General features: G+C 38.5%; 1 protein-coding gene across 3 annotated transcripts in view; it reads left to right on the top strand.

Annotated features, from left to right (window-relative positions):
- ZC3H7A (zinc finger CCCH-type containing 7A) overlaps window positions 1-25,613 on the top strand; it is a 42,523-nt gene that overhangs the window by 13,592 nt on the left and 3,318 nt on the right. For 2 of the 3 annotated variants that reach the window (XM_049903110.1, XM_049903109.1), the window contains exons 4-21: window positions 1,381-1,578; window positions 3,086-3,244; window positions 3,486-3,566; window positions 3,657-3,695; window positions 4,379-4,412; window positions 4,884-5,167; window positions 8,638-8,842; window positions 9,911-9,975; window positions 10,510-10,696; window positions 11,475-11,636; window positions 12,968-13,164; window positions 13,662-13,762; window positions 14,211-14,392; window positions 15,045-15,121; window positions 15,759-15,892; window positions 16,286-16,391; window positions 20,494-20,602; window positions 24,016-24,149. In XM_049903110.1, the coding sequence (XP_049759067.1) occupies window positions 1,381-1,578; window positions 3,086-3,244; window positions 3,486-3,566; window positions 3,657-3,695; window positions 4,379-4,412; window positions 4,884-5,167; window positions 8,638-8,842; window positions 9,911-9,975; window positions 10,510-10,696; window positions 11,475-11,636; window positions 12,968-13,164; window positions 13,662-13,762; window positions 14,211-14,392; window positions 15,045-15,121; window positions 15,759-15,892; window positions 16,286-16,391; window positions 20,494-20,602; window positions 24,016-24,149 (2,454 nt within the window). The remainder of the gene's footprint in view (window positions 1-1,380; window positions 1,579-3,085; window positions 3,245-3,485; window positions 3,567-3,656; window positions 3,696-4,378; window positions 4,413-4,883; window positions 5,168-8,637; window positions 8,843-9,910; window positions 9,976-10,509; window positions 10,697-11,474; window positions 11,637-12,967; window positions 13,165-13,661; window positions 13,763-14,210; window positions 14,393-15,044; window positions 15,122-15,758; window positions 15,893-16,285; window positions 16,392-20,493; window positions 20,603-24,015; window positions 24,150-25,613) is intronic. The other variant, XM_049903111.1, reaches the window with a different exon arrangement.

The raw sequence follows: 25,613 nt of genomic DNA, 5'->3' as shown, positions 1-25,613 counted from the left end.
GGGGAATGCAGAGTATCTTCTGTTTTAGGAGAAAAGATGTTCTGACAGCAGTAAAGGGGGATCAGGTAAAAACAGGAAGAGCTAGTGATAAATCTAGTTAAACACAGGGAGAAAGCACAGTTTGCCGGATCTCGGTCAGCAGGTCCACTTCTTTACAGACTGTGAGTTCACCTGAGGCTTTTTGTTTCTAAGGGTTTTCATGCTTCTAAATGTCACGTCTTTCTTTCTCTCTGTCTCTGTCCCTCCCCCCTCTTTATTTAGACTCTCTCTTCCCTCTTCTCTTCTTTCCCTCTTTAAATGCTGAGCGTGTTATTCATAAGACTATTCCAAACAGATGTAGAAGCATATAGCATTAGAACTAGAAATCACCTGGGACAGCTCTTTCATTTTGCAGACATGGAACTTGGGTCCAGTCGGGTTAAGTGGCATGTCACAGGTCACATCAATCAGAGATTGATCTGTCCAGTTTCTTCAATGATTTAGGCAGTTTAGAAGTGAATCCATAAAATGAGAAAAAAAAATTGAATATGTATCTGATCTAGTGATGGGAAAGGACTTTTAAAATATTAAAGCAGTGGTAGAAGTCATGAAAGAAAATTGAGAACTGTGTGTGTACCAAAAATATGTTTACTTACTTGATAAGAAAATGGTTTAAAACCCCTCCCATACCCCCAAAATAGGTAAATGGTCCATTAAAATGTGAGAAAGGCTAATCTCACTGGTAATCATAAACATGCAGATTAAAAAAAAAAGGAGACTTTTTTTTTCACCTAGGAATTGGCAGAGGCTTTGTACACACACACACACACACACACACACAAAACTCTGTTGGCAAGGGTGCTGTGAAGCAAACCACTAGAAGCATTAATTGTTACTGCCTTTTTGGAAGACAGTATGGAAATACTAGGCAAAAGCTTTAAAATGTTCATTCCTTTTGACTCAAGGTTTTCAATTGTAGGAATTCTAGGCACAGAGTTGGAGATATTAACAAATATCTACAAGGTGCTTTTTCAGCATTTTTCTTAATAGTGAAGCATTGGAACATTTTAAATATTCCACAGTTGAAGCCTGGTTAAATAAATAATGAATTAGCCTCAGAATATCTCTATAATGGAATATTAGAAGGTATTAAGCTTTTTTAATTTTATTTATTTACTTTTTTTTGTATTTTCCAAAATTTTCTTTTGAACAAGCAAGCAAGATAAAAGCTTTAGCTGGGATAGCAGTGACTTGGGCTGAATTTTATAGTTTCTTACAACAATGCTTATTGCTCTGTCAGATTGTTAGGTACAATCCTCTGACATGTTAAGTATAAAAATTAAACTTTATTTATATACCATGTTGCACAAGATGCTTCAAGTGGCAACTCCCTATTTTTAGGTATATTTACGTGCCCTTGTGAGAAATCTTTTTAATGAAGGAAATGATGTCTATCGGGAACGCAATTGGAATGGCTCCATAAGCCAGTACACAGAAGCTTTGAATATAGCTGATTATGCAAAGTCTGAAGAAATTGTAATCCCTAAGGAAATCGTTGAAAAACTTCATATAAATCGTATTGCCTGCTATTCTAATATGGTGAGTTCTGATTTTTTAAAAAAAGGAAAAATGTTCTTAGGGAGAAAATTTTCTTTTCCAGTGATACAGTACATTAATAAAAAGTAAATCTCCCAATTTCACTTTTAAAGAACAGCCTATTAACTGCTTTTACAAGAGCCTGGAGCTTTTGGGAACCAGCTTGGGACAAATCTTTAGGGATTTTAAAAATGTGTTTCTCAGTTAGTGATCCTTGGAGATTCCCATTTGGAGTATGGCTTTTAGACCTCTGCCTGTTTATTAAAAATTAGCCTGGGGAGAGACAGGCGATCACAGATGGCCACGTCTATCAGGCATCCATAGCTACAGTGCACCTCTTTTTTTAAATACTATTTTATTGTGTTTTTGGAGAAGGTTTACACAGCACCAAGTTCGGTTCCCATTTGACAACTTGTTCAGTGACATTTGTTAAAAATTTCACAATATGTCAACATTCTTTTTAACTGTTTTGGTTGTTCCATTTCCAGTATTTTGGTTTCCCTGCTCTCCTTGTCTTCTCATCTTTGCTTTAGCATAAATGTTGACCTTTTGGTCTTATACGGATAGTTTTTTAGTAGAGCTCTGTACTTACAGGTAATATCCTTTATTTTGTGTGCCATTGCTATTTCGCTAAAAGGTGATCTTGGAATAGTTTCAGTTCAAGGTTTAAAGAATGTCTCAGGGCGATAGTCCCTGGTCTCAACTGGTCCAGTTAGTTTGGACTTTTTTTTAAAGAATATGAGTTTCATTCTACATTTTTCTCCCGTTCGGTCCAGGACCACCTATTGTGACCCTGGTGAGAACAGTTGGTGGTAACTGAGCAACATGAAGTTCTTGTGCTCTTGGTAGATGAGGGCAGTTTGCTTCTTGATCTCAGGATTCAGTTAGTTCCCTTAGGAGTCCTTTTAGCACCAAACACTAATTAACCTTGAATGGAATTAACACAGTCTTCTCACATTTTCAAGCCTAAAAAAGCAGTATTTTGATGTGCTTGTAGTTTTCACTACAGACTTTCAGTAAAATTTAACCATGAATTTTTAAAAAGTGTTGATGTTGTTGCCTTGTTCTTTTTAGTAAGAAGTCATTGGTGATTTTATTTTCTTTTCATTCCCTATTCCTCATCAGTTAGCTCTTAGGGAGTTGCGTTTCTTTTTGGCGTTTTAATGTACTCCAAAAAGGAAAACTGTGGAGGAGTAGGGAATAAGGCAGGAGAAGGAAACCTGGGACTTCGACCATGTCTGCAAAGTTTTTATTTCCTAGAAATCTGGGGCCTTTATGGCCAAATATTAACATTTGTCTGATCTAGGTGGTAGACACATGGATATTTATAATGTATGTTCTACTTTTGTGTATTTGAAGTTTCATAATAAATATAATTTTTAAAAGAAAAATAATACCATTAACTTTGAGCTAAAAAGGAGAGTAATAGGCTGCAGTCTTAATTTGTTTGCATTAGTGCAAGAAATGAATTGCTTAGTGGCAAACTTTATACTTTGGTTTTATACTCCAGGGTTTCCACGATAAAGTTCTAGAAGACTGCGATACAGTCCTCAGTTTAAATGCCAGTAACTGCAAAGCTCTCTATCGGAAATCTAAGGCCCTAAGTGATTTAGGAAGATACAAAGAGGCTTACGATGCTGTAGCCAAATGCTCGTTAGCTGTGCCTCAGGTATGGAGTTGACATTTTAGTTTTTTTTTTGCATCGTTTGTTTGCTCATAAACATTTTATTATTCCATGTGGGAAAATGGCATCTAGACAGTTAAATTTTTGATGTAGCCTTGAACCTGTTTCAGTTGGGTATAATTGCCTTAGCAAGTGTCTTGACAGGAAATAAGTTAAAACCGTTTTGCCTCTTCTTTACAGTTAGTGCGTGTAACCCTCCATTAATCACCTATGCTAACTTTTCCAGGATGAACATGTAATAAAACTAACTCAAGAACTAGCTCAAAAATTGGGATTTAAAATAAGGAAAGCATATGTTAGAGCAGAGGTAAGCCGGAGTTCTCTACGTAATGTGTTTTCATTTCATTTTAAAAGTCGGAGTCAGTGTTTTTAAACTAGCATCTTTATTTTATTTCAGCTCTCATTAAAATCAATGCCTGGGGATGGGGCTACCAAGGTAAAGTTATTACTTCTGTTAAGAGTCATAATTTGAAAAAGAAAACTTTGGCAGTTGTGCTTTCAGTATTTTTGGTGTGTCTACTTTTGTGACCTTTTTATTCCTGAGGTGCATAATTGTCCATTGCTTCCTGCCATCTTTAAAAAAAGAAATAAGTAATATGTTTTAGTCTCAACCAACATTTACTGAAGTGTGTTGCAGCATTTTGCAGGATGTTAATAGATACTAGGTATTATTTGAAAAAGAGTGGTACAGGGACAAACAACAGTAATTTTGGAAATCAATAGAGTAAACAAAATTAAGGAGTTTTTTTTTTTTTTTTTAGACTCTTCTTGGAGCTCTTAGGTATGCTAATGGGCATTATGAGTTGCGGGGTGGGTAAAGGCTAGAGTAGGCCCAGACCTCTGGTCTTTGAAAGTCCCTCTTGGGACTGGTATTCCAGTGAATATCTTTAGAGAAATGCTGGTCTGCAAGAAATAAGTGATGGTACTGCTACACTAGGACCTCATTTGACATCAAGTATCACAAAGGTTTGGCAATTCCGTTTATTTCTTGGCGCATAATTGGAAGGCAGTCAAATTTCTGTGAAAACTTGCATTGTTCTCTTGGAGTGAGCTGTACAGACTGCTTTGTAGTTCAGAATCTTGAAAATATTATGATCCATTATTTGGTTTAATTTCTAGGCTTTGAACTGTTCTGTGGAAGATATCGAGCCGGGTATGTTTTCACTTGTCAGCACCCTAACAAATGCCACCTTGCGGGTTGATGTCTGTTATAGTGTTGTCAAATAAGATTGCTGTGTGGTTTTTAGTATTAAAGCGTGAATAATTTTCAAAATGACCGTTGTGCTCCGGATGTGCCAGCGAGTGATTGATACTGATCTCAGGAAGCAATCTTTGAGCACCTACCGTGGCCTGCCCACTGTCTGATTGCTGAGCCCAGACAGGGTGCAGGCATTTTAAGGAAGAAGGGAAAGTTCTGACAAATGAATGTTTCTATTCCTGGGTAATACAAAGTATTTTTACAATTGCTTTTACCATTTTATTTGTAATTGCTTTTATTATCTATTTTATATTTGCTTTCATATTTTTGCCTAACTCTTGATTTTCTCTGTTATGATTGGTTGTTAACATCAGTATAACACTAGTATTATATAATGAATGAGTGCATTTTTTTTCCATGTTACAGACTTACTCACTCTGAGGCAAGAAGCCATTCCTGTTGTTTCTTTACCTGCATCCAGTTTTCCTTATGAAGTTGGAAGTGAACTGGTCTCAGTTCCTCTTATGCCCATGACTTCTGTTTTGCCATTGCAAGTGGAAGAGAGCTCTATGCCGTCTGCAGTTTTGGCAAATGGAGGAAAGATCCCCTTCACTATGCCTGATGCTTTCTTAGATGATGGAGATATGGTCCTTGGAGATGAAATAGACGACCTCCTCGATTCTGCACCAAAAGCTAATGAAGGTGTTATGGTAAATTTCAGTGGTACTTGTTTTCTTCTGAAACCAAACCAAACCCGTTGCCACTGAGTCAGTTCTGACTCTTAGCGACCCTGTAAGACAGATGAGAACTGCCCCATAGGATTTCCAAGGCTGTAAATCTTGACGGAAGCAGACTGCCTCATCTGCGGAGCAGCTGGCTGGTTCGAACCGCCAACCTTTCGGTTAGCTGCTGAATGCTTAGCCACTGCACCACCAGGGCTCATCCTTGGTAAGTAGAGGGTCAGCAAAAAAGAAATCGACCCTCAGTGAGTGGATTTTTGCAGTGGCTGCAGCAGGGGCTCACACATACCTACTGTTGTGAATGTGGCACAGGACCAAGCAATGTTTCCTCCTATTTACAGGGTCACTACGTGTTGGAAACAACTTGATGACAACAGGTTTTCTTTCTTCTGAAGGCAGGATTAACTAAAAAAAAAATCATGTAACCTGATTAGATACTTTGAGTTTTGCCTATAAGCTAAACTTTGGGTTTCTTATCTTGAAAATTCCTTTTGTTGTTCTCAGCTAGTAGCTGGCTAATTTGATCTTTTTTTTTTTTTTTTTTTTAATGTTTTATTATATCTTTGGTTAAAGTATACACAGTGAAACAGGTTCCCATTCAACAGTTTTCACACATATTGTTCAGTGACATTGGTTACATTCTTCACATTATGTCAGCATTTAGTTTGGTCATTTTTGAGATAAAAATAAAGAGACATGCTATCTAGTGATTGGCCAATTTTTCTTTAACTCATACTGGGATCATATATTATGGAAAGGGTAAGTTTAAAATTCTGACGAAGAAAAAACATGTATTTAAGGAGAAATAAGTTTTGTGGTTTAAAGACTTCTCCTTTAAGGATAATTCTTCAGTAACCATATACCATAAAGCAAGGATCGGCCAGCTACAGCTGGCTAAACATGGCCTGCTGCCTGTTTTGTTGTTGTCCTTTTACTTTCTTTTTTAATTGTTGTAAAAATGTAAATAATACAGTGTTTGCCAGTTCGACAGCCACTGCTTGTTTTTGTGTGGCCTGCGAACTAAAAGAGTTTTTACGTTTTTAAATGGTTGGGGAAAAAAAAGAAGAATATTTTGTGACATGTGAAAATAATATAAAATTCACATTTCAGCATCCATAAATAAAGACTTCTTGGCGCACAGCCATGCCCACTCACTTGTGTGTTATCTATGGCTGCTTTCCTTCTGCGACAGCAGAATTGAGTTGCAGCAGAGACCAGGTGGCCCACAAAGCCTAAAATATTTATTATGTTACAGAGAGAGTTTGCTGCTCTCTGCCATAAAGCATTTTGGAATAGTAGCAGCAGCAGTAGTAACAGGGTGATAAGAGAGGTCAGTTAGAGGGAGAAATTCAGGTTTGCTTTCCAGGGCTGGTAAAATGGGTAATATCCACGTGGGGCTGACTTGAGGGAAGAAGTATGCGTAAAAAGCAGACAGAGGAGAGTCCTGATCAAAAGGGGGAAAATGCACAACAGGATTTCAAATTCTCACGGACCCCATACTTTGTGGAGCTATGGAGGCTAGTTGAATCTCTGAAAATATTGTCCTGAGATCATCTTTAAGCCTTAAACTAAAAATATCCCCTGAATCTTAAAACCAAACAACAGTTTAGCTTGACTAGTAAAAAATATCTGCCTTGAGCATTGTGTTCTTTTAAGAACTAGCTATTTGGGATCAAATGACAACAGCAACTTGAAAGGTTAAGTAGGAACCTTAGGGGACAGTGAATTTACGTTAATGGGAGAAGAACAGTTCAGCAAAGGAGGGTGAGAATGGTTGACAACTTGAAACGTACATGTAGAAATTGTTGAATTGGTGTATGTTTTGCTCTGTATATTCTCAGCAACAGCAACAACAAAATAAATTATAAAAAGATCAGACAGATTGGGGTTTGAGTCTTTTTTTTTAATTGTGGTAAATATATTGTAACAAAACATTTACCATTTTGTATTCTTCACATGTATAATTCAGTGACATGAATTGTGCTCATCATGTTGTCCTGGGTTTGATTCTTACCAGTTCTGTGATCTTGGACGAGTTACTTCACCTCTCAGTACCTCAGTTTCCTCATGTGTAGAATAGTGATCACAGTGGGACATACTTCAGGGAGTTATAACAATTAGGTAAGGCAGTAAATGACATGTAGCATACTGTAAAGCACATAGGAGGCTCTCAGTACATCGTAGCTGTGATGTGTTTAGGGCAGGGGCTGGTTAGAGTTCTGTTAATTCTTGTGAGATTGTAAGTTCACATTTCCAGAGAGGCGGTTTCAGTCCTCAAAAGCTTCCCCAGCTCCCTTCTTTGGAGGATTCTCCCTCCCATGCCACCACACCCCACCCTTCTCTACAATTCCTCTTTAATAAAGCTAGTTCTTCTCAGCCTGTGGTCAGGTGAGGGTGGGGAACTTTAGTTATGCAGATGAAACATGAATGTAATGTTTGGATTAAAACAGTATTAGAGGTTATATAACATGGTGAAAGTAATTAATGTCACTGAATTGTACCTGTAAAAAGTTGGAATGGCCAATTTTTATTTATATATTTATATATATACACACATATATATACTTACCACAATTAAAAAATAAAAAAGACAATATTAGATAGCACACATTGGTCCTTTTAAAAATTGGCCTTAAATCTCTTACAGAGTTAATTTTTTTTTCTAATTGTGGTGAAAATATATATAACAAAACATTTGCCAATTAAGTTTTTCTATGTATAATTCCGTGACATTGATGACAGGCTTTATGTTGTACAACCATTAGCACTGTCCTTTTCTGACTTATTCCAGCACCATAACCATAAACTTTTACTGAGTTAATTTTGATTTAAACTTTGTAACAAACATATCATGATTATCCAGTGTAATACAAAATAATGGTGTATTTTCACTGAAGGTTTACGCAGCAGTTTAGGTTCCCATTCAACAATTTCTACAGAAATTGTCCAGTGACGCTGGTTATATTCTTCACAATGTGGGAACATTCTCATTATTTCCATTCTGGTTGTTCCATTTCCATGAATCTGGTTTCCCTGTCCCTCTTAAGTTCTCACGTTTGTTTTAAAGTAATTGTTGGCAGTTTAGTGTCATATAGGTGATTTTTTTTTTTAAAGGAACGCAACATTTATGGGTGATAGTCTTTATTTTTTGAGCCAAATTGTCATTTAGCTAAAAGGTGACCTCGGGCTAGTTTTGGGTTCAGGGTTTAAAGATTATCTCAGGGCAGTAGTCTTGGGGAGCTCTCCCCTCTCAACCAGTCCAGTAAGTCTTTTTTGTTAGTGTTGTTTGTTTTAGGGAATTTGAGGTTCTGTTCCACATTTTTCTCCTGCTCTATCAGGACCCATCTATTGTGGCCCCAATGGAATAATTTGTTAAAAGTAGTTCACCAGTCCTGTGGCACAGCTTCAGGAAGTTGACTCACATCTTTTTTCTTCTTTAGCCATCAGCGTTAGTCAGAGGACCCCTTCCAACGACCACCGGCATCTCTCCTAGCATATTTTCAGCATCTCTGTTAGGAACTTTGCCCGTTGGTGCGAGGTATGCGCCTCCACGCTCCTTTTCAGAATTGTACCCACCTTTGACTTCATCCTTAGAAGATTTTTGTTCTTCTTTGAATTCATTTTCAATGAATGAGTCCAAACGAGGTAAGAATCAAGGCAAAATTGTAAACAATTGCAATTAGTTTTCTAAAAAAGAGAATTTGTGTTTGGCAGTTGCTTAATGGATTCTAGGTAGTAGGCGCTTGGATTATTTTCATCGTAGCTAAAAACATAAAGACTAAGCCTTTAGTTTTAAATTCACGTTGACTTAAACTGTGCCATTGCGGGGATCAAGAAGCAAAGGCATGAGAATAGGAATGTATGTGGCACAGTGTTTACACAGGAGAGTTTGATAACCTGGGTGTCTGTTTTGTTTTGGGGTAAAATGACTTCTCATGTATCTTTCAAGAAAAGTAGATGCTATCTTAAAGGGTCTTAAAGACAGGTTACCCTTCTAAAATCTGAACTAGGCAAACACTAATGTACATCTAATAGGGTCAGTGTGGAGAATGATAACAATTAGATCTATTTATTTTAAGCTTCATCTGTATTGAGCTCAGCAAACTGGCTGACGCCTTAATGTTACAGGGGATTGTTGAGTTTCCAGTGTGACTCTTGTTTCTGTATTCCTAGACTGAATTTATACTTTAAAAAATAATGTTAAAAACCCTTACATTTTTCTGAGGCATTGTTACGTGGTTAAAGGCACACAATCTAGGTCATTGATTGAAAAATTTAATGCTGTAAGAGGCAGAGAGGAAGTAAATGAGTGGTAGACTAAGAAGAAGATTAAACCTCAGCAATTTTTTAATGTTGTGGTGAGTTCCTCCTTCATATTTTTAAAAGGAGAGACTCTTTTCCCGCTTTGAATGTGAATTATTTTCTTTGTCTTTTTAACAGTCTCATTTGGTAGACCTTGCCTTAGCGTATTTCTCTGAAAATGGCTTTTTTAGTGAAATCTGTCTGACTAAGGGTTATTTATGACCTTGGTTTCTAGAGGAAAGGAAAAACTCCACAACACTTTTTCGGTGTCAGTAATGAACCAGAAAGCTCCTTGGAATTGGGATGGGAAAATGATGTGGGAAAAGCCATACCCAGTAAGCTACTGAGCCCTGATGTTCTTATTACATGATTAGAATGAAAAGGTCTATTGAAGTTTTTTTAATATTTTAGATCTGTCCACTTCAACTTCTAGAGAGGGAACACCGCTTAACAACAGTAATTCTTCCCTTTTACTTGTAAGTGCCACTTCCTCTTTTGTAAATACCTCGCTTAAATTGAAAATAGGTCTTTTACTTAAGTAACTGTGAGTTATTTGAATGAACATGACGGTCTCCCTTAAATTTTGTGTGTGCTGTGGGAAATGGTTTTGTAATAAGACTCGTCTGGGACATCCAGTAGTAAATGCTCTGTATTTAAGACTGGATCTGCCGTGGCCGGTGAATTGCTATTGCAGACAGTGAGAGGCTTTAGCACAGCATAAACAAAACAAGGCTATATAAGATCAGGGCATGTAACTCTGTGTACTGTTGAAGCAGAACAATTACCTATTATTGTTAACAGCTCATGGAAAATCAAAAACTGTCCCTAAAGTCCAAACAAGAGGAAAACGTAGAAAGAGATAGCTTTTAATATAAAAGAGCACTGAGGATGGAACAGTATTGACTTCAGTCTGTGAAGTGTGTCTTAATTTTCAGATGAATTCCATTTCCTTCTTTAGTGGTAGTGCAGTATTTGTTGGCTGTGTTTTCTATTTCATATTCCCTTTGCAGATGAATGGACCAAGTAGTTTGTTTGTTCCCGAGACTTTCCTGGAAATTTCAAGTCAGCCTAGAAATGACTTTGGCAGCTTGTTTGGGTGTGCAGTTACTAAACCATCTCCATCGGTGACACCGAGACATCCCCTGGAAGGAACCCATGAATTGAGACAAGCTTGCCAGATTTGTTTTACAAAAACAGGTCAGGATCAAACAAAGGAGCAGATGTATTAAACTCATTAATAACCTGAAATGAATTTGTAAATACATGTGAAAAACACTAGCTACTGTGACTCTTAAATCCCTATTTTGTTGAGTTCTTTCTAACAAAGAAGCCACTGTTACTGATTTGAGGCCTTTGGAGGCTATTAAGATAAGTCTCTGGTCTTATTTGATATAATTTTATTTATAGAATCATGTGGAACATAATACTTACCCAATTTTGGAAACTTATTGAACTTTTTATGAAATTCTTTGGTTCTGAGTGTATGTTAAAAGATTGGATGATTTTCATATAGATCAAGAATTGGGAAAAAAGCCTTATAAGGACTGTATATATGTAACACTTAGGAAAATTTAGTACTGTCTGTTGGCAGGTTTCATTCTTTACCCCTAAATTAAGTGGTATAAATACAATTTTTCTGAATTGGAACCAACTTCATTTTCTTTCTTAATTTTATGTTTACCAACGTTCTTCACATTTACAAGCCATCAGAATTCCTATCCAAATTATTTTCCTAGTTGTTAAATAACAACGTGCTTTGGGAGGGCTCATGTTGAATAGAACTTTTGTTGTCTGACAAAACTGCATAAACAGCAAAAATATAACTCAGTAGCTTGTTGACATTTTGGGGTGGCAAAAATGAGGTTTTTGTGGGAATTTAGTAAGTAATGTGCATATCTTCACATCGATGTGTAAATGTGCCTATAAAATGAAATTTTTTTTTACATATTAGCAATCCTCTTCACATCTTTTTCAGGCCCTAAGTTAATGGATTTCTCTTACAATACTAATATAGATCATAAATGTAAGAAAGATATTTTAATTGGTAGGATAAAGAATGTTGAAGATAAATCATGGAAAAAAATACGTCCAAGACCAACAAAAACAAATTATGAGGGACCATATTATATATGTAAAGGTATTTACTTTAATTACTTAATAGTGTACATTAGTGATAAATGGTTGGCTACATTTATTATAATCCATTATTAGCTGTTACTTAGAACGTTTAGATAAGAGTTAGTAGCAAGATACTTGGATTGAGACGTTAATATATTTTGTAATAACTTTACTACTGTAATGTGTATTTTATAGTCGTTTATGGAAGTAGGGCTTTAACAGGTCTTAAAAAGGAAGCTGTCTCAAACTTGAAATTCTCTGACTTAGTCTAAACAGAATCAAACACTAAACTACTGCACCTGTTGCCGTTGAGTCGATTCCGACTCATAGCGACCCTAAAGGACAGAGTAGAACTGCCCCATAGAGTTTCCAAGGAGCTCCTGGTGGATTTGAACTGCCGACCTTTTGGTTAGCAGCCATAGCACTTAACCGCTACGCCACCAGGGTTTCCAACACTAAACTAGGGCTTTGAAAACGTTGCTGTTTCAGCTGCTTTTGAGAGAACTTGGTATTTTCATTTTTGTCAAACCACTTCATATGAGTGAGCTTTACATGTCTCTAATGATTTAAAAATTTTTTTTATTTATTTTGTTGTTGAGAACATACACAGCAAAACATACACCAGTTCAACAGTTTCTATGTGTACAAATCAGTGACACTGATTGCATTCTTTGAGTTGTGCAACCATTTTCACCCTCCTTTTCTGAGTTGTTTCTTCCCCATTAATATAAGTTCACTTCCACCTAAGGTTCCTATTTAATCTTTCGAACTACTGGTTTGAATTTGATCCCTTGTAGATAGATCTTAAAAGAGCACAGTGCTCAAGGCAGACATTTTTTACTAGTTAAGCTAAACTATGGTTTTAAAAGATTTCAAGGGATATTTTTGGTTTAAGGTTTAAAGATGACCTCAGGGCAGTAGTTTCAGGGGTTCATCTAGCCTCCATTAAAGATGATCTCAGGGCAGAAGTTTCAAGGGTTCATCCAGCCTCCATGGCTCTAGTGCATGAGAATTTGAAATCCTGTTCTACGTTTTCCCCCTCTCAGTCAGGATTCTTCAAAATGTCCTGTAATGATAGCCAGGCCCATCCAGTCTAATGATTCTTTAAACATAAGCAGAGTACATGGAACTATTGAGACTTTTTACCCTGACTGCAATAAAAACAATTTAGTTTTTGGTACTTTTTCTAGAGAGTTAATACATCCCTGAAGAGTAATATGTGTTTCATTGGTTAAAGATACCCGTGAGTTGTTATAAAACTTCAGTGATGCCCTAAACATGTTTAATACCCATTGGCTCCAAAAAAGCAATTGCCTGCATTTTAAATGTGTTAATTCCCTGTCTTCCTAGATGTTGCTGCTGAGGAAGAATGTAGGTATTCAGGCCACTGCACATTTGCTTATTGCCAAGAAGAGATTGATGTCTGGACGCTGGAGCGAAAAGGCGCCTTCAGTCGAGAGGCTTTCTTTGGTGGCAATGGAAAGATAAATCTGACAGTATTCAAACTTCTCCAAGAGCACCTTGGAGAATTTATATTCCTTTGTGAGGTGCTTTTTCCAAGACTTTTTTTCTGCTGCAAAATCGGTCATAGTTTCTGACTTGCAAGTCTGGGCATATAAAGAACTTAGTCCTGGCATATAATAAGCATTCACTCAGAAAATGGTAGCTATGATTGTTATCAAATAAGGAGCTCTGGTGGAGCAATGGTTCCATACTCGGCTGCTAACTAAAAAGTTGGCAGTTTAAACCCACCCAGCTGTTACCGTGGGAGAAAGATGTGGCAGTCTGCTTCTGTAAAGATTACAGCCTAGGAAACCCTATGTGGCAGTTCTGCTGTGTCCTGTAGGGTCTCGGTGAGGCGGAATCAGCTGGATGGTACACCCCATGGCGTTATTATCAAAAGGGATAATATCCAGACTTCATGTTGAATATGAATTAGCAAAAGTATGTAATGATACTGAAACTAAAAAAATATTACTCTGGGTGCAAAATTTACATTTTAGGTTATGTTTTTGTGATGATCCTTCTTCTCTGTCTGTTCCAGAAATGTTTTGATCATAAGCCTAGAATGATAAGTAAAAGAAATAAAGATAATTCTACGTCATGTTCTCACCCGGTTACAAAGCATGAATTTGAAGACAATAAGTATGTTGGTAGTTTCTAATTTTTATAATGACAAAACAGATTCTCTACTTAGATCTAAGGAAATCTGTCATAGTACCTGCTTAGGCATCCCCTCCCCTACCTTTTTTCTGTTATTTGGAAGAAAGACAAAAATGTTTATTTAAAATTGTCTCTTAGTAGATATGACTAGAAATAAGAAATGAATTACTAAATTGGTTACTTAATACAGAAAAATATTACTGTTTTATAGCTTATTAGGATATGAATTTAGGTAATATATGGCCTAAAGTATAATTATTTCCTACCTACCTCCAGTTAATCCAATAATTGTATACAGTGATTTATTTTCTCTGATAAATGTTTAAATTGTATTCTCAGTCTAGAATTGGACATTATTATTTTTTATCCTTTTTCATTTGAAAAGGCTGTGAGAGAACAATATTAAACTATCATTGCGTTTTCACCTTAGGTGCCTTGTCCATATTTTGCGAGAGACGGCAGTAAAATACTCCAAAATCCGTTCTTTTCATGCTCAGTGTCAGCTTGATTTATGTCGACATGAAGTTCGATACGGCTGTTTAAGGGAAGATGAGTGCTTTTATGCCCACAGCCTTGTGGAATTGAAAGTCTGGACAATGCAGAATGAAACAGGTAGGTTTGTGTGTGTCTGAGAAACATGTCTGTCAGGTTTGGATGAACAGTAATTCAGAGACCTTCTGCAACCACCCGATGCGGTAACACTGTTGATTTTGTCCTCAGTTTTAAACTGCTGTTGTTCATTAGGTGCCGTCGAGTCAGTCCCAACTTAGCAACCCCATGTGACAGAATAGAGTTGCCCCATAGGGTTTTCTAGGCTGTAATCTTTATGGGAGCAGTTCTCCAGGTCTTTCTCCCGTGCTGTGGAGCTGCTGGGTGGATTCAGATCTCCAACCTTTCTATCAGCAACTGAGCACTTCACCCTCGTGCCACTAGGGCTCCTTTAAATGTGTAGTCACTTTTAATTTTTAGGATTGCCCATTTTGAGCATGGACTCATAATTAATTGTTGATACATGTTCATACACATAGCATGGATTTGTGGGGAAGAAAGATGCCTCAGAAGGCACAAAGAGCTGTATTTGTAGATGTCCTTTTTTTTTTTTTTGTATCCTCTTTTGAAAAAGAGTTATGCGATATTCATTCATCCTTGGAGATGTATCAGGCTACATGAGCATAATTAGGGAGGGTTCGCTGAGTTGATGGTGCCCAGACTGGTGGAATGCTATTACCTATACTGTCTAAAGAAAGGCTTCTGCATTTCCCAGGTATCTCACATGATGCTATTGCCCAAGAATCTAAAAGATATTGGCAAAGTTTGGAAGCAAACATGCCGGGAGCTCAGGTATTTTCTGTTGTATACTTAGTACATTCGGTATCCTTTCTGGAATGGCCTAGTGGAGATTGGTTGTTGGTGGATCAGTTAATGTTTACAGTCCAGTTACTGTCTTTATATTTATTGAATTGAGTAATTCCTGTGTGAAAAAAAATTCTGAATTTTAGTTGCTTATTTTTAAAAAATGTTAGACTCTCCCAGTACCTGCCAAGAGTGTAGGATCCTGTTCTTCTTCAGCCTAATAGGTAAAACAGTTGGGATCTTGGGGGCTGTAGGGGGGTTTATTGGAGTAAGGCAGATGGATTGTATTTGTAGTTTTGCTTTCCACCTATCATGATACGTTTATCTACTGCACTCCCTCCCCTCCCCACCCCCCAAAAAAATCCCAGTCATCACTTTCATAACTGACTTTCATAAATCGTGCTTTGGCACCTGTAATCTGCTTTTACCATATTCTCTGTCATTTGGGGATGAGTTAGAGATTTAGTTATCAGAGCGTATATATAATAGTCAAGTCATTAAGCCAGAGGAAAACAGAAAACGTGTATGAAGAAACAAAACAAGCAAAAGGCTTGTGGTTCATTATTTTGTTCTCAGAAAATTGCTTTCCGGTTAAAAATTAAAACTGATCTTTGGATTGTTTAAGGTACTTGGCAGTCAAATAATGCCTGGATCTCTTAATATGAAGATAAAATTTGTATGTGCTCAGTGTCTGAGAAATGGCCAAGTCATCGAGCCAGACAAAAACAGAAAATACTGTAGCGCAAAAGCAAGGCATTCGTAAGTAGTTCATGTGGAGACTATGGTTGTTTTGTAATTACTATTTTCAGGGGTATAAGATCATATATATAAGAAAAACGATGAGGCCTTCAAAGAGAGCAGAGGAAAGTAGCTAAGGAGTAAATACAAAGCAAAGAGAAGGATTTTTAGGATTTAATAGCTAAGAATTCACCTGAGTTTTTCCCTGTATTTTATCATTCCTTTATTTAGGGTTCATAGGGATTGATTGTAAATATCAACAGGGAGTGAAATGATTGTAGAATCCTAATGCATCTCTTTTAGAAGGGTTGAGGAAAAAAAAATCTCGGATCCTTCAGGTACAAACTGTACCTTTTCCCTTATATTATGCCTTTTGCCCGTGTGTCTGTTTTTTCTGAACTCCATTTTTCTTAGGTGGACCAAAGATCGTCGTGCGATGAGAGTGATGTCTGTTGAACGTAAGAAGTGGATGAACATCCGTCCTCTCCCCACAAAGAAACAAATGCCTTTACAGTTTGATGTACATACGTAATTTTTAAGCCACTTTTTTTTTAATTAGGCATTTCAAATTATTAGAAAGTAGTGGTAATTCAGATTGAAACTCAAGCCTTTTAAATCCTGCTTATCGGTAATGATGACATTTAAATGGTCACTGTCTTGTGCTCCTCTCCCTTTGGCATGTGTGTGGTTTTGTAATAGTTTTCATGTTGATTGGAATTTTATGAGCTACCTGGAAAAACTAATAGGTGCAGAAATCAAGACAAAGTTACGGGCATAATTTAACTTACTTCCCAGATGAATTTATTTTGGGTGGGAATGAGAGAGAATTTCATTTAATTTTGATTCCTCCCTTTGATATCAAACCCAAAGTCTTGTGTGTTATTATGAATGTTGTTGATGAGTTTGATTTATCATACTGTTTCTTTCACTGAAGCAATTGATAGTAGCTCAAAGATAGCCAACTTAATAGTAACTCAAAGGAAAAATGTTCAGTGTTAGAGGAATAGGCCCTTCAAAATCCATTAGAATGAAAATACCAGACCAAGTTAAAGTTAGGTTAGTGTTCCATTCATGTGGTGGTGTGTTTCATCTGGGCACACTGCAGGGCCTCATGTGTTCTTTTTTTTTTTTTTTTTTTTTTAATTAGATTAGTGCTTAGGATATAATGAACTTAGAATATAATAAGTACTCAAAGATTATTAAAGAAAACTTCACTAAGATTCCTCCTAAGTCTCACTTCCTTCTTTGATGTTCTAGAACTTGATGCTTTTCTCTACTAAGTGAAGGCTTTGTTTGGTTTTCTAATGCCTATGTTTTAAAATGTGTTGATTTTCATATTTTATTTGAAATTCTTTGTTATGAAATACTTTGAGTCATCACTCTTTACCATTCTCTGGAATTAAGATGTGTGTATCCTTTGGTTCCTATTCAAAGAGTGAGAGGAGGAAATTTATGAGTTCCAAAATGAGAAGAGAGGATGGATTCTGATTTGGACATGCTGTGTGTGAGGTAATAGGCAGGTCAAGAACATATTCTTGAACTGTAACACACAGGTTTTCTTTTACCTGCCTAGGTAAGAGGTTCAAGAAAAACTGAAAGTAAACACAGATACCCACTTGCAGGCTTAAACATATTTTTGCGTTTTCAGGGCTGTACTTATGTTTTAGATCTGCAGAAATAAAGATACTTAAAAGTCTGCTTTTATTAAAAAAAATCTACTTATTCTTTTGTGCTATTTTTGGTCTATAAATTTTAAGACATTATTTTGTCATGAGTGGGAGAATGTATCCATAGCTGAGCTGAGCCTCATGTGTTCTTAATGGTGATTGTGCATGGCACTGTCTGGGCACTCCGTTTGAGCTGCCTCTGGATTTTTTGTCTTCACAAGAGTCTGGAGAGAGCCTAGAGGTGTGTGAGTTACAGACGGGAATATTTGGAGCATTGGTAGGTAGTGAACTTCATGCCACGACGGAGGAAATATGGAGAGGTCTGTTGGCCCAGGAAACCCTGGTGGCGTAGTGGTTAAGAGCTGCGGCTGCTAACCAAAAGATCAGCAGTTTGAATCCACCAGGTGCTCCTTGGAGACCCTATGAGGCACTTCTACTCTGTCCCATAGGGTTGCTATGAGTCGGAATCAACTCGACAACAACAGGTTTGGTTGGCCCAGGGAAGGAATGCAGATGGCTTGCAGAGTCTGCTTGCAGGTGACCCTCCCTCAGAATTGCCAGAAAGAACTGAGCAAGAGACAGATTAATTTCCCATTGAGCAGAGTACCTTGCAATTTTCTGAAACTTACACAAGTTAGAAAGTCCAGTCTTTGAAATATGGTGGTGTGTTTGTGTTTCAGTCACAGTGGTTTTAGACTCATAGACTTGGGTGGTTTGATCAGTGGGTTGTAGGTATTGCAGGAGGGGGAGAGAGAAGACCCATTGGAACTATGCACATCTTGTGCATAAAAGACAAGTGGAGATAACAGGTGTATCAAGGCCTCTGTTAAAAGTGGGACTGAGAACAATTCTAGTTCATTGGGCAGCTGCCTGGGAGTACTGATTATTCTTGGATGTGGTGTACTGCTGCACAACATTACAGCGGCTTATTTCCTCTTTTTCCCCCTGTAATATATAGTGCTGAGGGATCCTTTTTCTAAAAGAAGAAATAATACTCGTGTGTGTGTATGTGTGTAGACAGTGTAGACATGGGCTTCAGAATCTGCCAGAAGGGCCCCGGTCAAGTTATTGAGCCCCAGTTTGTTCATCTGTAAATGGAAATTATTACACAGGAGGGTTGATTACAGGCAATGAGGTCATCTAAAAACCCAGCACAGTGCCAGCCTCCCTTACCTCCTCTTATCTTCTCTTTATCACTGATCTTTGAAAGCCTGTAGTAGAGTTTTCCCTAATAATACCTGACCAAGTACTTAACTGGGTTCAAAGGGGAAAAGAATATAATAAAGTAAGCCAGAGGAATGTTTTATTGACTACTCAGGATTTTAAGGGCAGGGAGTCATTGACGTTGGTTTACGGGAGGAAAGGGGCAGTGCTAGGGCTGAGAAGGCTTTTAGATTTTAGCAGAAACAGATGGTAAGCATTTCGTTTTACATAAGATGAGTAATATATAGGGCCAGCTCCTGTTGAAACACAAATAAACTAAGATAAGCTAACAAGCAGCTGTACTAGATTTATGCCATTTAAAGGCAAGTACATTGATGATGTTTAAAATTGAGCTTTCTGGGTGATGGAGGCTGTCTTGGTTTCTTCATAGGTATGATATTTTTTTTTTTTTTTAATTGTGCTTTAAGTGAAAGTTTACAAATCAAGTCAGTCTCTCACAAAAAAATTTTTCTACACCATGCTATATAGTCCTAACTGCTCTCCCCTTAGTGAGACAGCACGCTCCTTCCCTTCACTCTCTTTGTGTCCATTCCACCAGCTTCTGACCCCCTCTTCCCTCTCATCTCCCCTCCAGATAGAAGATAGCAACATAGCCTCAAGTGTCTACTTGATCCAAGAAGCTCATTCTTCACCAGCGTCTTTTTCTATCCCACTGTCCAGTCCAATCCCTGTCTGAAGAGTTGGCTTTGGGAATGGTTCTTGTCTTGGGCTAACTGAAGGTCTGGGGGCCATGGTCACCGGGGTCCTTCTCATCTCAGTCAGACCATTAAGTCTGGTCTTTTTATGAGAATTTGGGGTCTGCATCCCACTGCTCTCCTGCTCCTTCTGGGGTTCTCTGTTTTGTTCCCTGTCACATAGGCATGAGTTTTAGGGAAGTCTGCAGTCTGCTAATCCCTGTCGTCTTATTTTCCTGCCAGTATCACTGTGTCTACTTTGCTAAGTAAAAAAGCGAAAAAACAGAAAGATATTATTTGAAAGCTATGTAACTTGATTAGTGTAATAGTTATTTTCAGACAGTGCATATCTAGTGAGTTATGAAAGGAGCCCTGGTGGTACAGTGGCGTTAAGCACTTGGCTGCTAACCAAAAGGTCAGTGGTTGGAACCTACCAGCTGCTCCACTGGGGAAAAGATGTGCTGTAAAGATTATAGCCTAGCAAACCCTCTGTGGCAGTTCTACCCTGTCGCATGGGGTCGCTGTGAGTCAGAATCGACTCCACAGCATGGAACAGCAGCAACAGTGAGTTATGACTGAGGCTAGCTGCCATTATTGGTTATAAGTAAGTTACGTTTCTGAGACTTTTCTAACACTGTTTAGTAAACTTTGGAGTAGTCTGCAGTTTCTTTACTGCTTTACAAGTGCTGACATGAAGGGGCTGGAGTGTTACAAAGGGGAAAGGCTCTCATTGCAAGGATAAAACGTTCCGCCCTGTCGAAAGCGAGTACTCTGAATAAGTGAATGTCTGGACATTTTCTCGTGAGAAAATACTCCATACTTCAGTTCTCTGCTTTCTTTTGAACATTGTGTTTCTTTTGATGAACTTGGAGATAGAAAGCTTCATTAATATCTCATATATTTTGGGCTTTTAGTCCATTTGAATGGAATCAAATTAATCTTATTTTAGAATTTTATGGATAAAAATGCTTATTCTGCCTAAATATAAAAATTAGGCAGTCTTACTAAGGGTATGCTGTCTTAAATATATTCTTTTTTTTTTTTTTTTTTAATACAGTTGTGTAATCATATTGCTTCTGGGAAAAAATGTCAGTATGTTGGAAACTGTTCCTTTGCTCACAGTCCTGAGGAACGAGAAGTGTGGACTTACATGAAAGAAAACGGAAGTGAGTTGATGTTTTAACTTTGTCTTTGATATCTGTGAAATCTGATTTACCTGAAAGTTTCTGTCCTTGGTAAACATACTAGCTTACCTTGGACACAGAAAGCACTTCACATTCTAAACAGTTGCACTCCTCTCTCATTGGTAGCTCTGTTAGATGGTGAAGATTGCCAGAAAATGTGGCCATAGCCTCAATGGAGTAGAATCTGGCATCTGGTTTGGTCAGATTTAGACAGGAATATGTAGGCCTGAATCCTGTGATATAATAGATGAGTTTCTGGAAAATGGTCTGCGGAAGTCAGTTTTCTTCACAACTGGTTAGACTGCCTGTTCCTGTTTGAATTACCAAACCCAAACTCATTGCTGTCGAGTCATTTCCAACTCATAGCCACCCTATTGGGCAGAGAAGAACTGCCCCATAGAGTTTCCAAGGCTGTGAATCTTTATAGAAGCAGACTGCCACATATTTCTCCCATGGAGCAGCTGGTAGGTATGATCCACTGGCCTCTTGGTTAGCAGCTGAGTGCTTAACCACCGCACCACCAGGGCTTCCCAGTTGCGAATAGTCACCCTACTAAATTAACCAGATTAGAGTTGGGAGTTTCTTTAAGAAGGCCTTGCTTTTAGAATGACCCCAGATTCAAAGGTCCAAGGAACAAATGTTTTATCTTGGTCACATTTCAAGTTTATTGTGGGGGTCTTTTTTTTTTTGGAAATCGTGCTGGTGTAGTGGTTAAGAGGTACAGGTCCGAACCAAAAGGTCAGCAGTTCGAATCTACCACTTCCCCCTTGGAAACAATATGGAGCAGTTTCTATTCTATGAGTTGAAATCAACTTGACGGGAACAGGTGTGGTTTGGAAACCCTGGTGGTATAGTAGTTAAGAGTTTGGCTGCTAACCAAAAGGTCTGGAGTTTGAATGCACCAGGCACTCCTTAGAAACCCTGTGGGGCAGTTCTACTCTGTCCTATAGGGTCGCTGTGAGTTGGAATTGACTCGATGGCAGTGGTTTGATTTTGAGAGGAACCTCAGACAGCCTTTCACTTTTGACCATAAAGTGTATTACCACAAGGATCATTTTGCTTTAACCTTAGTGAACTGATGGAAGTTAAGATCAGCATGTCTGGATTTAAGGCTGTCTTCTGCCATATTTTTTTTTTTTCTCTGCCATATTTCAGCTACAGATAAACTCAGGGACTCGTGTGGAGGGAAATCCTCCCTGTCTGCCTTTGGAGTAAAAACCCCCAGTCAGACCTTACTGCATATGTCCTTTGCATATCAGTGTTCTTGCAAGGGCTCCTGCTACCACTGGCCTTGAAGAGAATTTTCTAATTTATCTCTGATCTTAACCTGATGATGTATTGTTAGCTCCGCTTGGGCAGACAACAAAGCCAAGGTTCAACCAGACCCTCATTACCAGTTTTTTTTACCATAGTGGCTGTCAAGGTGGGGACAGTTTGGCAATTTCTGGAAATTTTTTTGTTTGTTTTTAACACATGTAGCTCTCGACTTAGAATGTATTTGAGTTATGGCAGAGCGCACTTAGGGCTGTCTGTTTTTGTTTTTTGTGCATCTTATTGTTAGTAATATGTACTACATACATCGTTGCTGCATGTAACCTGCTGATGTTATCATTCCCAGATGTTCACTTGTAGGTATTCAAAGGTCGTATTTCTAAAGATGTTGATTATAGCAGGCAATAATGAAAAAAAAAAGGTAATTGACTTACATCAGAACTGATTTATGACGGAGTAGTCAGGATGGAACCCTGTCTTAAGTTGGAACTACCTATAATTAATTTTGTTGTTGTTGTTGAGAATATACACAGCGGAATATATACCAGTTCAACAATTTCTACATGTACAATTTAGTGACATGGATTACATTCTTCCAGTTGTGCAACCATTCTCACCCTCCTTTCCCGAATTGTTCCTCCCGCATTAATGTAAATTTACTGCCTCTTAAGTTTCCTGTCTAATCTTTCAAGTTGCTGTTGTCAATTTGATCCCATAAAGATACATCTTAAAAGGGCAGACAATTTTTGCTAGTAAAGCTAAACAATTATTTGGTTTTAAGAAGACTCGGGATATTTTTGGTTTAAGATTTAAAGTGATCTCAGGACATCCACCCTCCATGGTTCCAGAAAGCCTGGAGTCCTTGAGAATTTGAAATTCTGTTCGTATTTTCCCCCTTTTGATCAGGATTCTTATAGAATCTTTGATCATAATATTCAGTGATGGTAGCTGGACACCATCCAGTTCTTCTGGCAAAGGAGGCAGTTATTCCTGGAGGCAATTAGCCACACATTCCATTTCCTCCTTCTATTCCTGACTCCCCTTCCTCTGTTGCTCCAGGGGAATAGAGACCAATTGTTGTACCTTGAATGGCCACTTACAAGCTTTTAAGACTGCAGGCACTATTCAAGGGAACCAGAAGGTAGAAGAGAAGCACTGAACAGGATGTTAGGCCAGTTAACTGGGGTGTACCATGAAATCATGACCCTAAACCTCCAAACCAAGAAACAGATCCCATCAAGTTTTTGATTTTACATAAGCAGGCTCAGCAGCTACTCTTTTTTTTTTTTTTTGTAGTTGTCAATGTATCTGTCACAAAACTGCCAGTTCAATTTGGAGACATTTTGATTGTCATGACTGGGGTGGGGGTGGGGAGTGGCCAGGGATGCTGCTTCAGTGCAAGGTCATTCCCCACCCACCCCCACCTACCCCCCACAGCAAAGAATTATCTGGGCCCAAATGTCAGAAGTGCCAAGGCTGAGAAACCCTACCTTTAGCAGGTGGCAGTAACACGGCGTACACTTGTTCTTACCATAGGAAGCCAGTGGTAGCCACTGTCCAGGACCTGGTCACAGTCGTGTTGTTGTAAATTACACCCCATCGTATTGGTCCTCTCTGGGACCGTGGCTTGATTGATGGACTGCCATCAGGGTCAGACCCTTCACCCAATAATATGTTTCTCATCTTTCTGAATAAACAATGAGGAGCATATCAGCTCCAAGCCCCCAAGCCATGTAAGTAGCCTTGTGGTTCTAGCAGTGATAACAGGTATGTGATGTAGGGCAACCAGAAGCAGTGCTGGGGCTTTTTCTGGCAAACGCCATATGATTTTGTCTGAGTTTTAAACACCCCCAAAGTGTCTTGCAAATGCAGGGAGGAGTACATTAATCCTGAAAGCTAAAGTTTGTTGCCTTAACAGTCCTGGATTTGGTTCACAGGCATGTGCGTTTCACCTGCTGCTTGAGTGTAAACCATCTTCTGAGTCTAATAGCATTGGCTTATGGTCACCCCTCTTCCTTTTCTTTTGAAGATGTACCCTGACTCATAAAAAAGTGTGCACGATGTTGTGTGTATTTAAATGGTGTTTTAATTTTTCCTGCTGAAAGCAATTCATTTTTCTTTAGTACAAGATATGGAGCAGTTTTATGAACTCTGGTTAAAGAGTCAAAAAAATGAAAAAAGTGATGATGTAGCCAGCCAGTCAAACAAGGAAAATGGAAAACAAATTCACATGCCAACAGACTACGCGGAAGTGACTGCAAGTACCGTTTTGTTATTTTTTGGGTGGTGGATGGAGCCTTTCTTTCCCATCACCTCCAAAACCTGGCTCCATCACTTCTTGCCTGCCCCTCTCTGGTATTTCCACCTTCTCTCTCCAATGCCTCCCTGCCATTAGCTAAGTCTTCTTCATTCTAAAAAACCCTTTCCTTGGTCCTTGCCTTAGTTACCTAGTGCTGCTATAACACAAATACCGCAAGTGGGTGGCTTTAAAGAGCAGAAATGTGTTTTGTCACAGTCCTGGATGCTAAAAGTCCAAATCAGGTCTTAGCCCTGTGAATTCCTTCCTGTTGGTAGCCCTGGGCATTCTTTGGTTCCTTGGCTTGTAGATGACCTTCATGTGTCCTCTTTCACTTGTCGCTACATGTGTGTGTCTCTAATCCGCTCTTTGAATCACTCAGGAGTGATTAGATTTAGAACCTACCCTACTCTGATGTTATCTAATTAATACAACAGAGAAAACCCTATTTCCAAACAGGATCATATCTACAGATACAGAGGTTAGGATTCCAACACATATCTTAGGGGCACATTTCAATCCATAACAACCTTATTTCTGACTTTGGAGCCAGAGGATTACATGTCTAAGTTCTGGTTCCTCTCCTTGCTAACCTAGGACCCTGGGCAGATTATTGAACATCTCTGGTGCGGTGGCTGTGACTATCCCACTATCCCAGTGCCGGTCCCTAGAAGGGGGTCGGGATATGTGGGCCTTTTCCCACTACCTCTCTAGTTCCCGGTTTCCTGTTCCCACCTCATAACCTACAGTCTGGCATCTGCCTCCACTCTTCCACGGAGTTATTAAATCACCTGTGGCCTTTTACTGTTCTGCCTTTCTCTTTTAAAAACTTCTAAAAAAATAGAATAATATAATGAATATCTGGAGCCCATTGTCCCAAGCTAACGTTGCTTCTGGAAAGTATGTAAAATGTTGCAGATAAAGTTGAAGTCCCATTTATTCCCTTCCCAGAGGCAATCAGATCCCGAGTGTATTTTTCCAGGCCTTGTTTACATATCTTACGACACATTTATTATTGAACAATCTATAGTTTTTTGGCCGTGTGCTTTAAAATTTATATAAGTGTATGCATTATTTAACTACCTGGCTTTTGTTACCTTTTTCTCTCTGTATGGATTCATGTGGATCTAGGCCCATTGCCCAGCCACGTGGCCCACCCATACCCTGTCTTGCCCTGTGTCCTGTAAACGCCTGTCTCTCTGTCAAAGTTCAGCACCTCCACACTTGCTGCCTTTACTTAGGTGCTTCTGTGTGCTCCCGGAGCAGGGTTATCCAGACTTGCTGAACCATGAGACTTACCTGGGGTGTTTATTAAGATAGAGATTCTTGCTCTGTTCTAAGAATTCTGACTCCATACTGAGTCCAGCTCTCATGGGAGGTGTCCAGGAATCTTTATTTTTATCCAGCATGGCAGGTGATTCTTAC

This window comes from Elephas maximus, chromosome 12 (assembly GCF_024166365.1).
Source record: "Elephas maximus indicus isolate mEleMax1 chromosome 12, mEleMax1 primary haplotype, whole genome shotgun sequence".
NCBI classification, from domain to species: domain Eukaryota; kingdom Metazoa; phylum Chordata; class Mammalia; order Proboscidea; family Elephantidae; genus Elephas; species Elephas maximus.
Note: the sequence above shows the minus strand (reverse complement) of the source record. Positions and strands in the feature narration are given on the sequence as shown.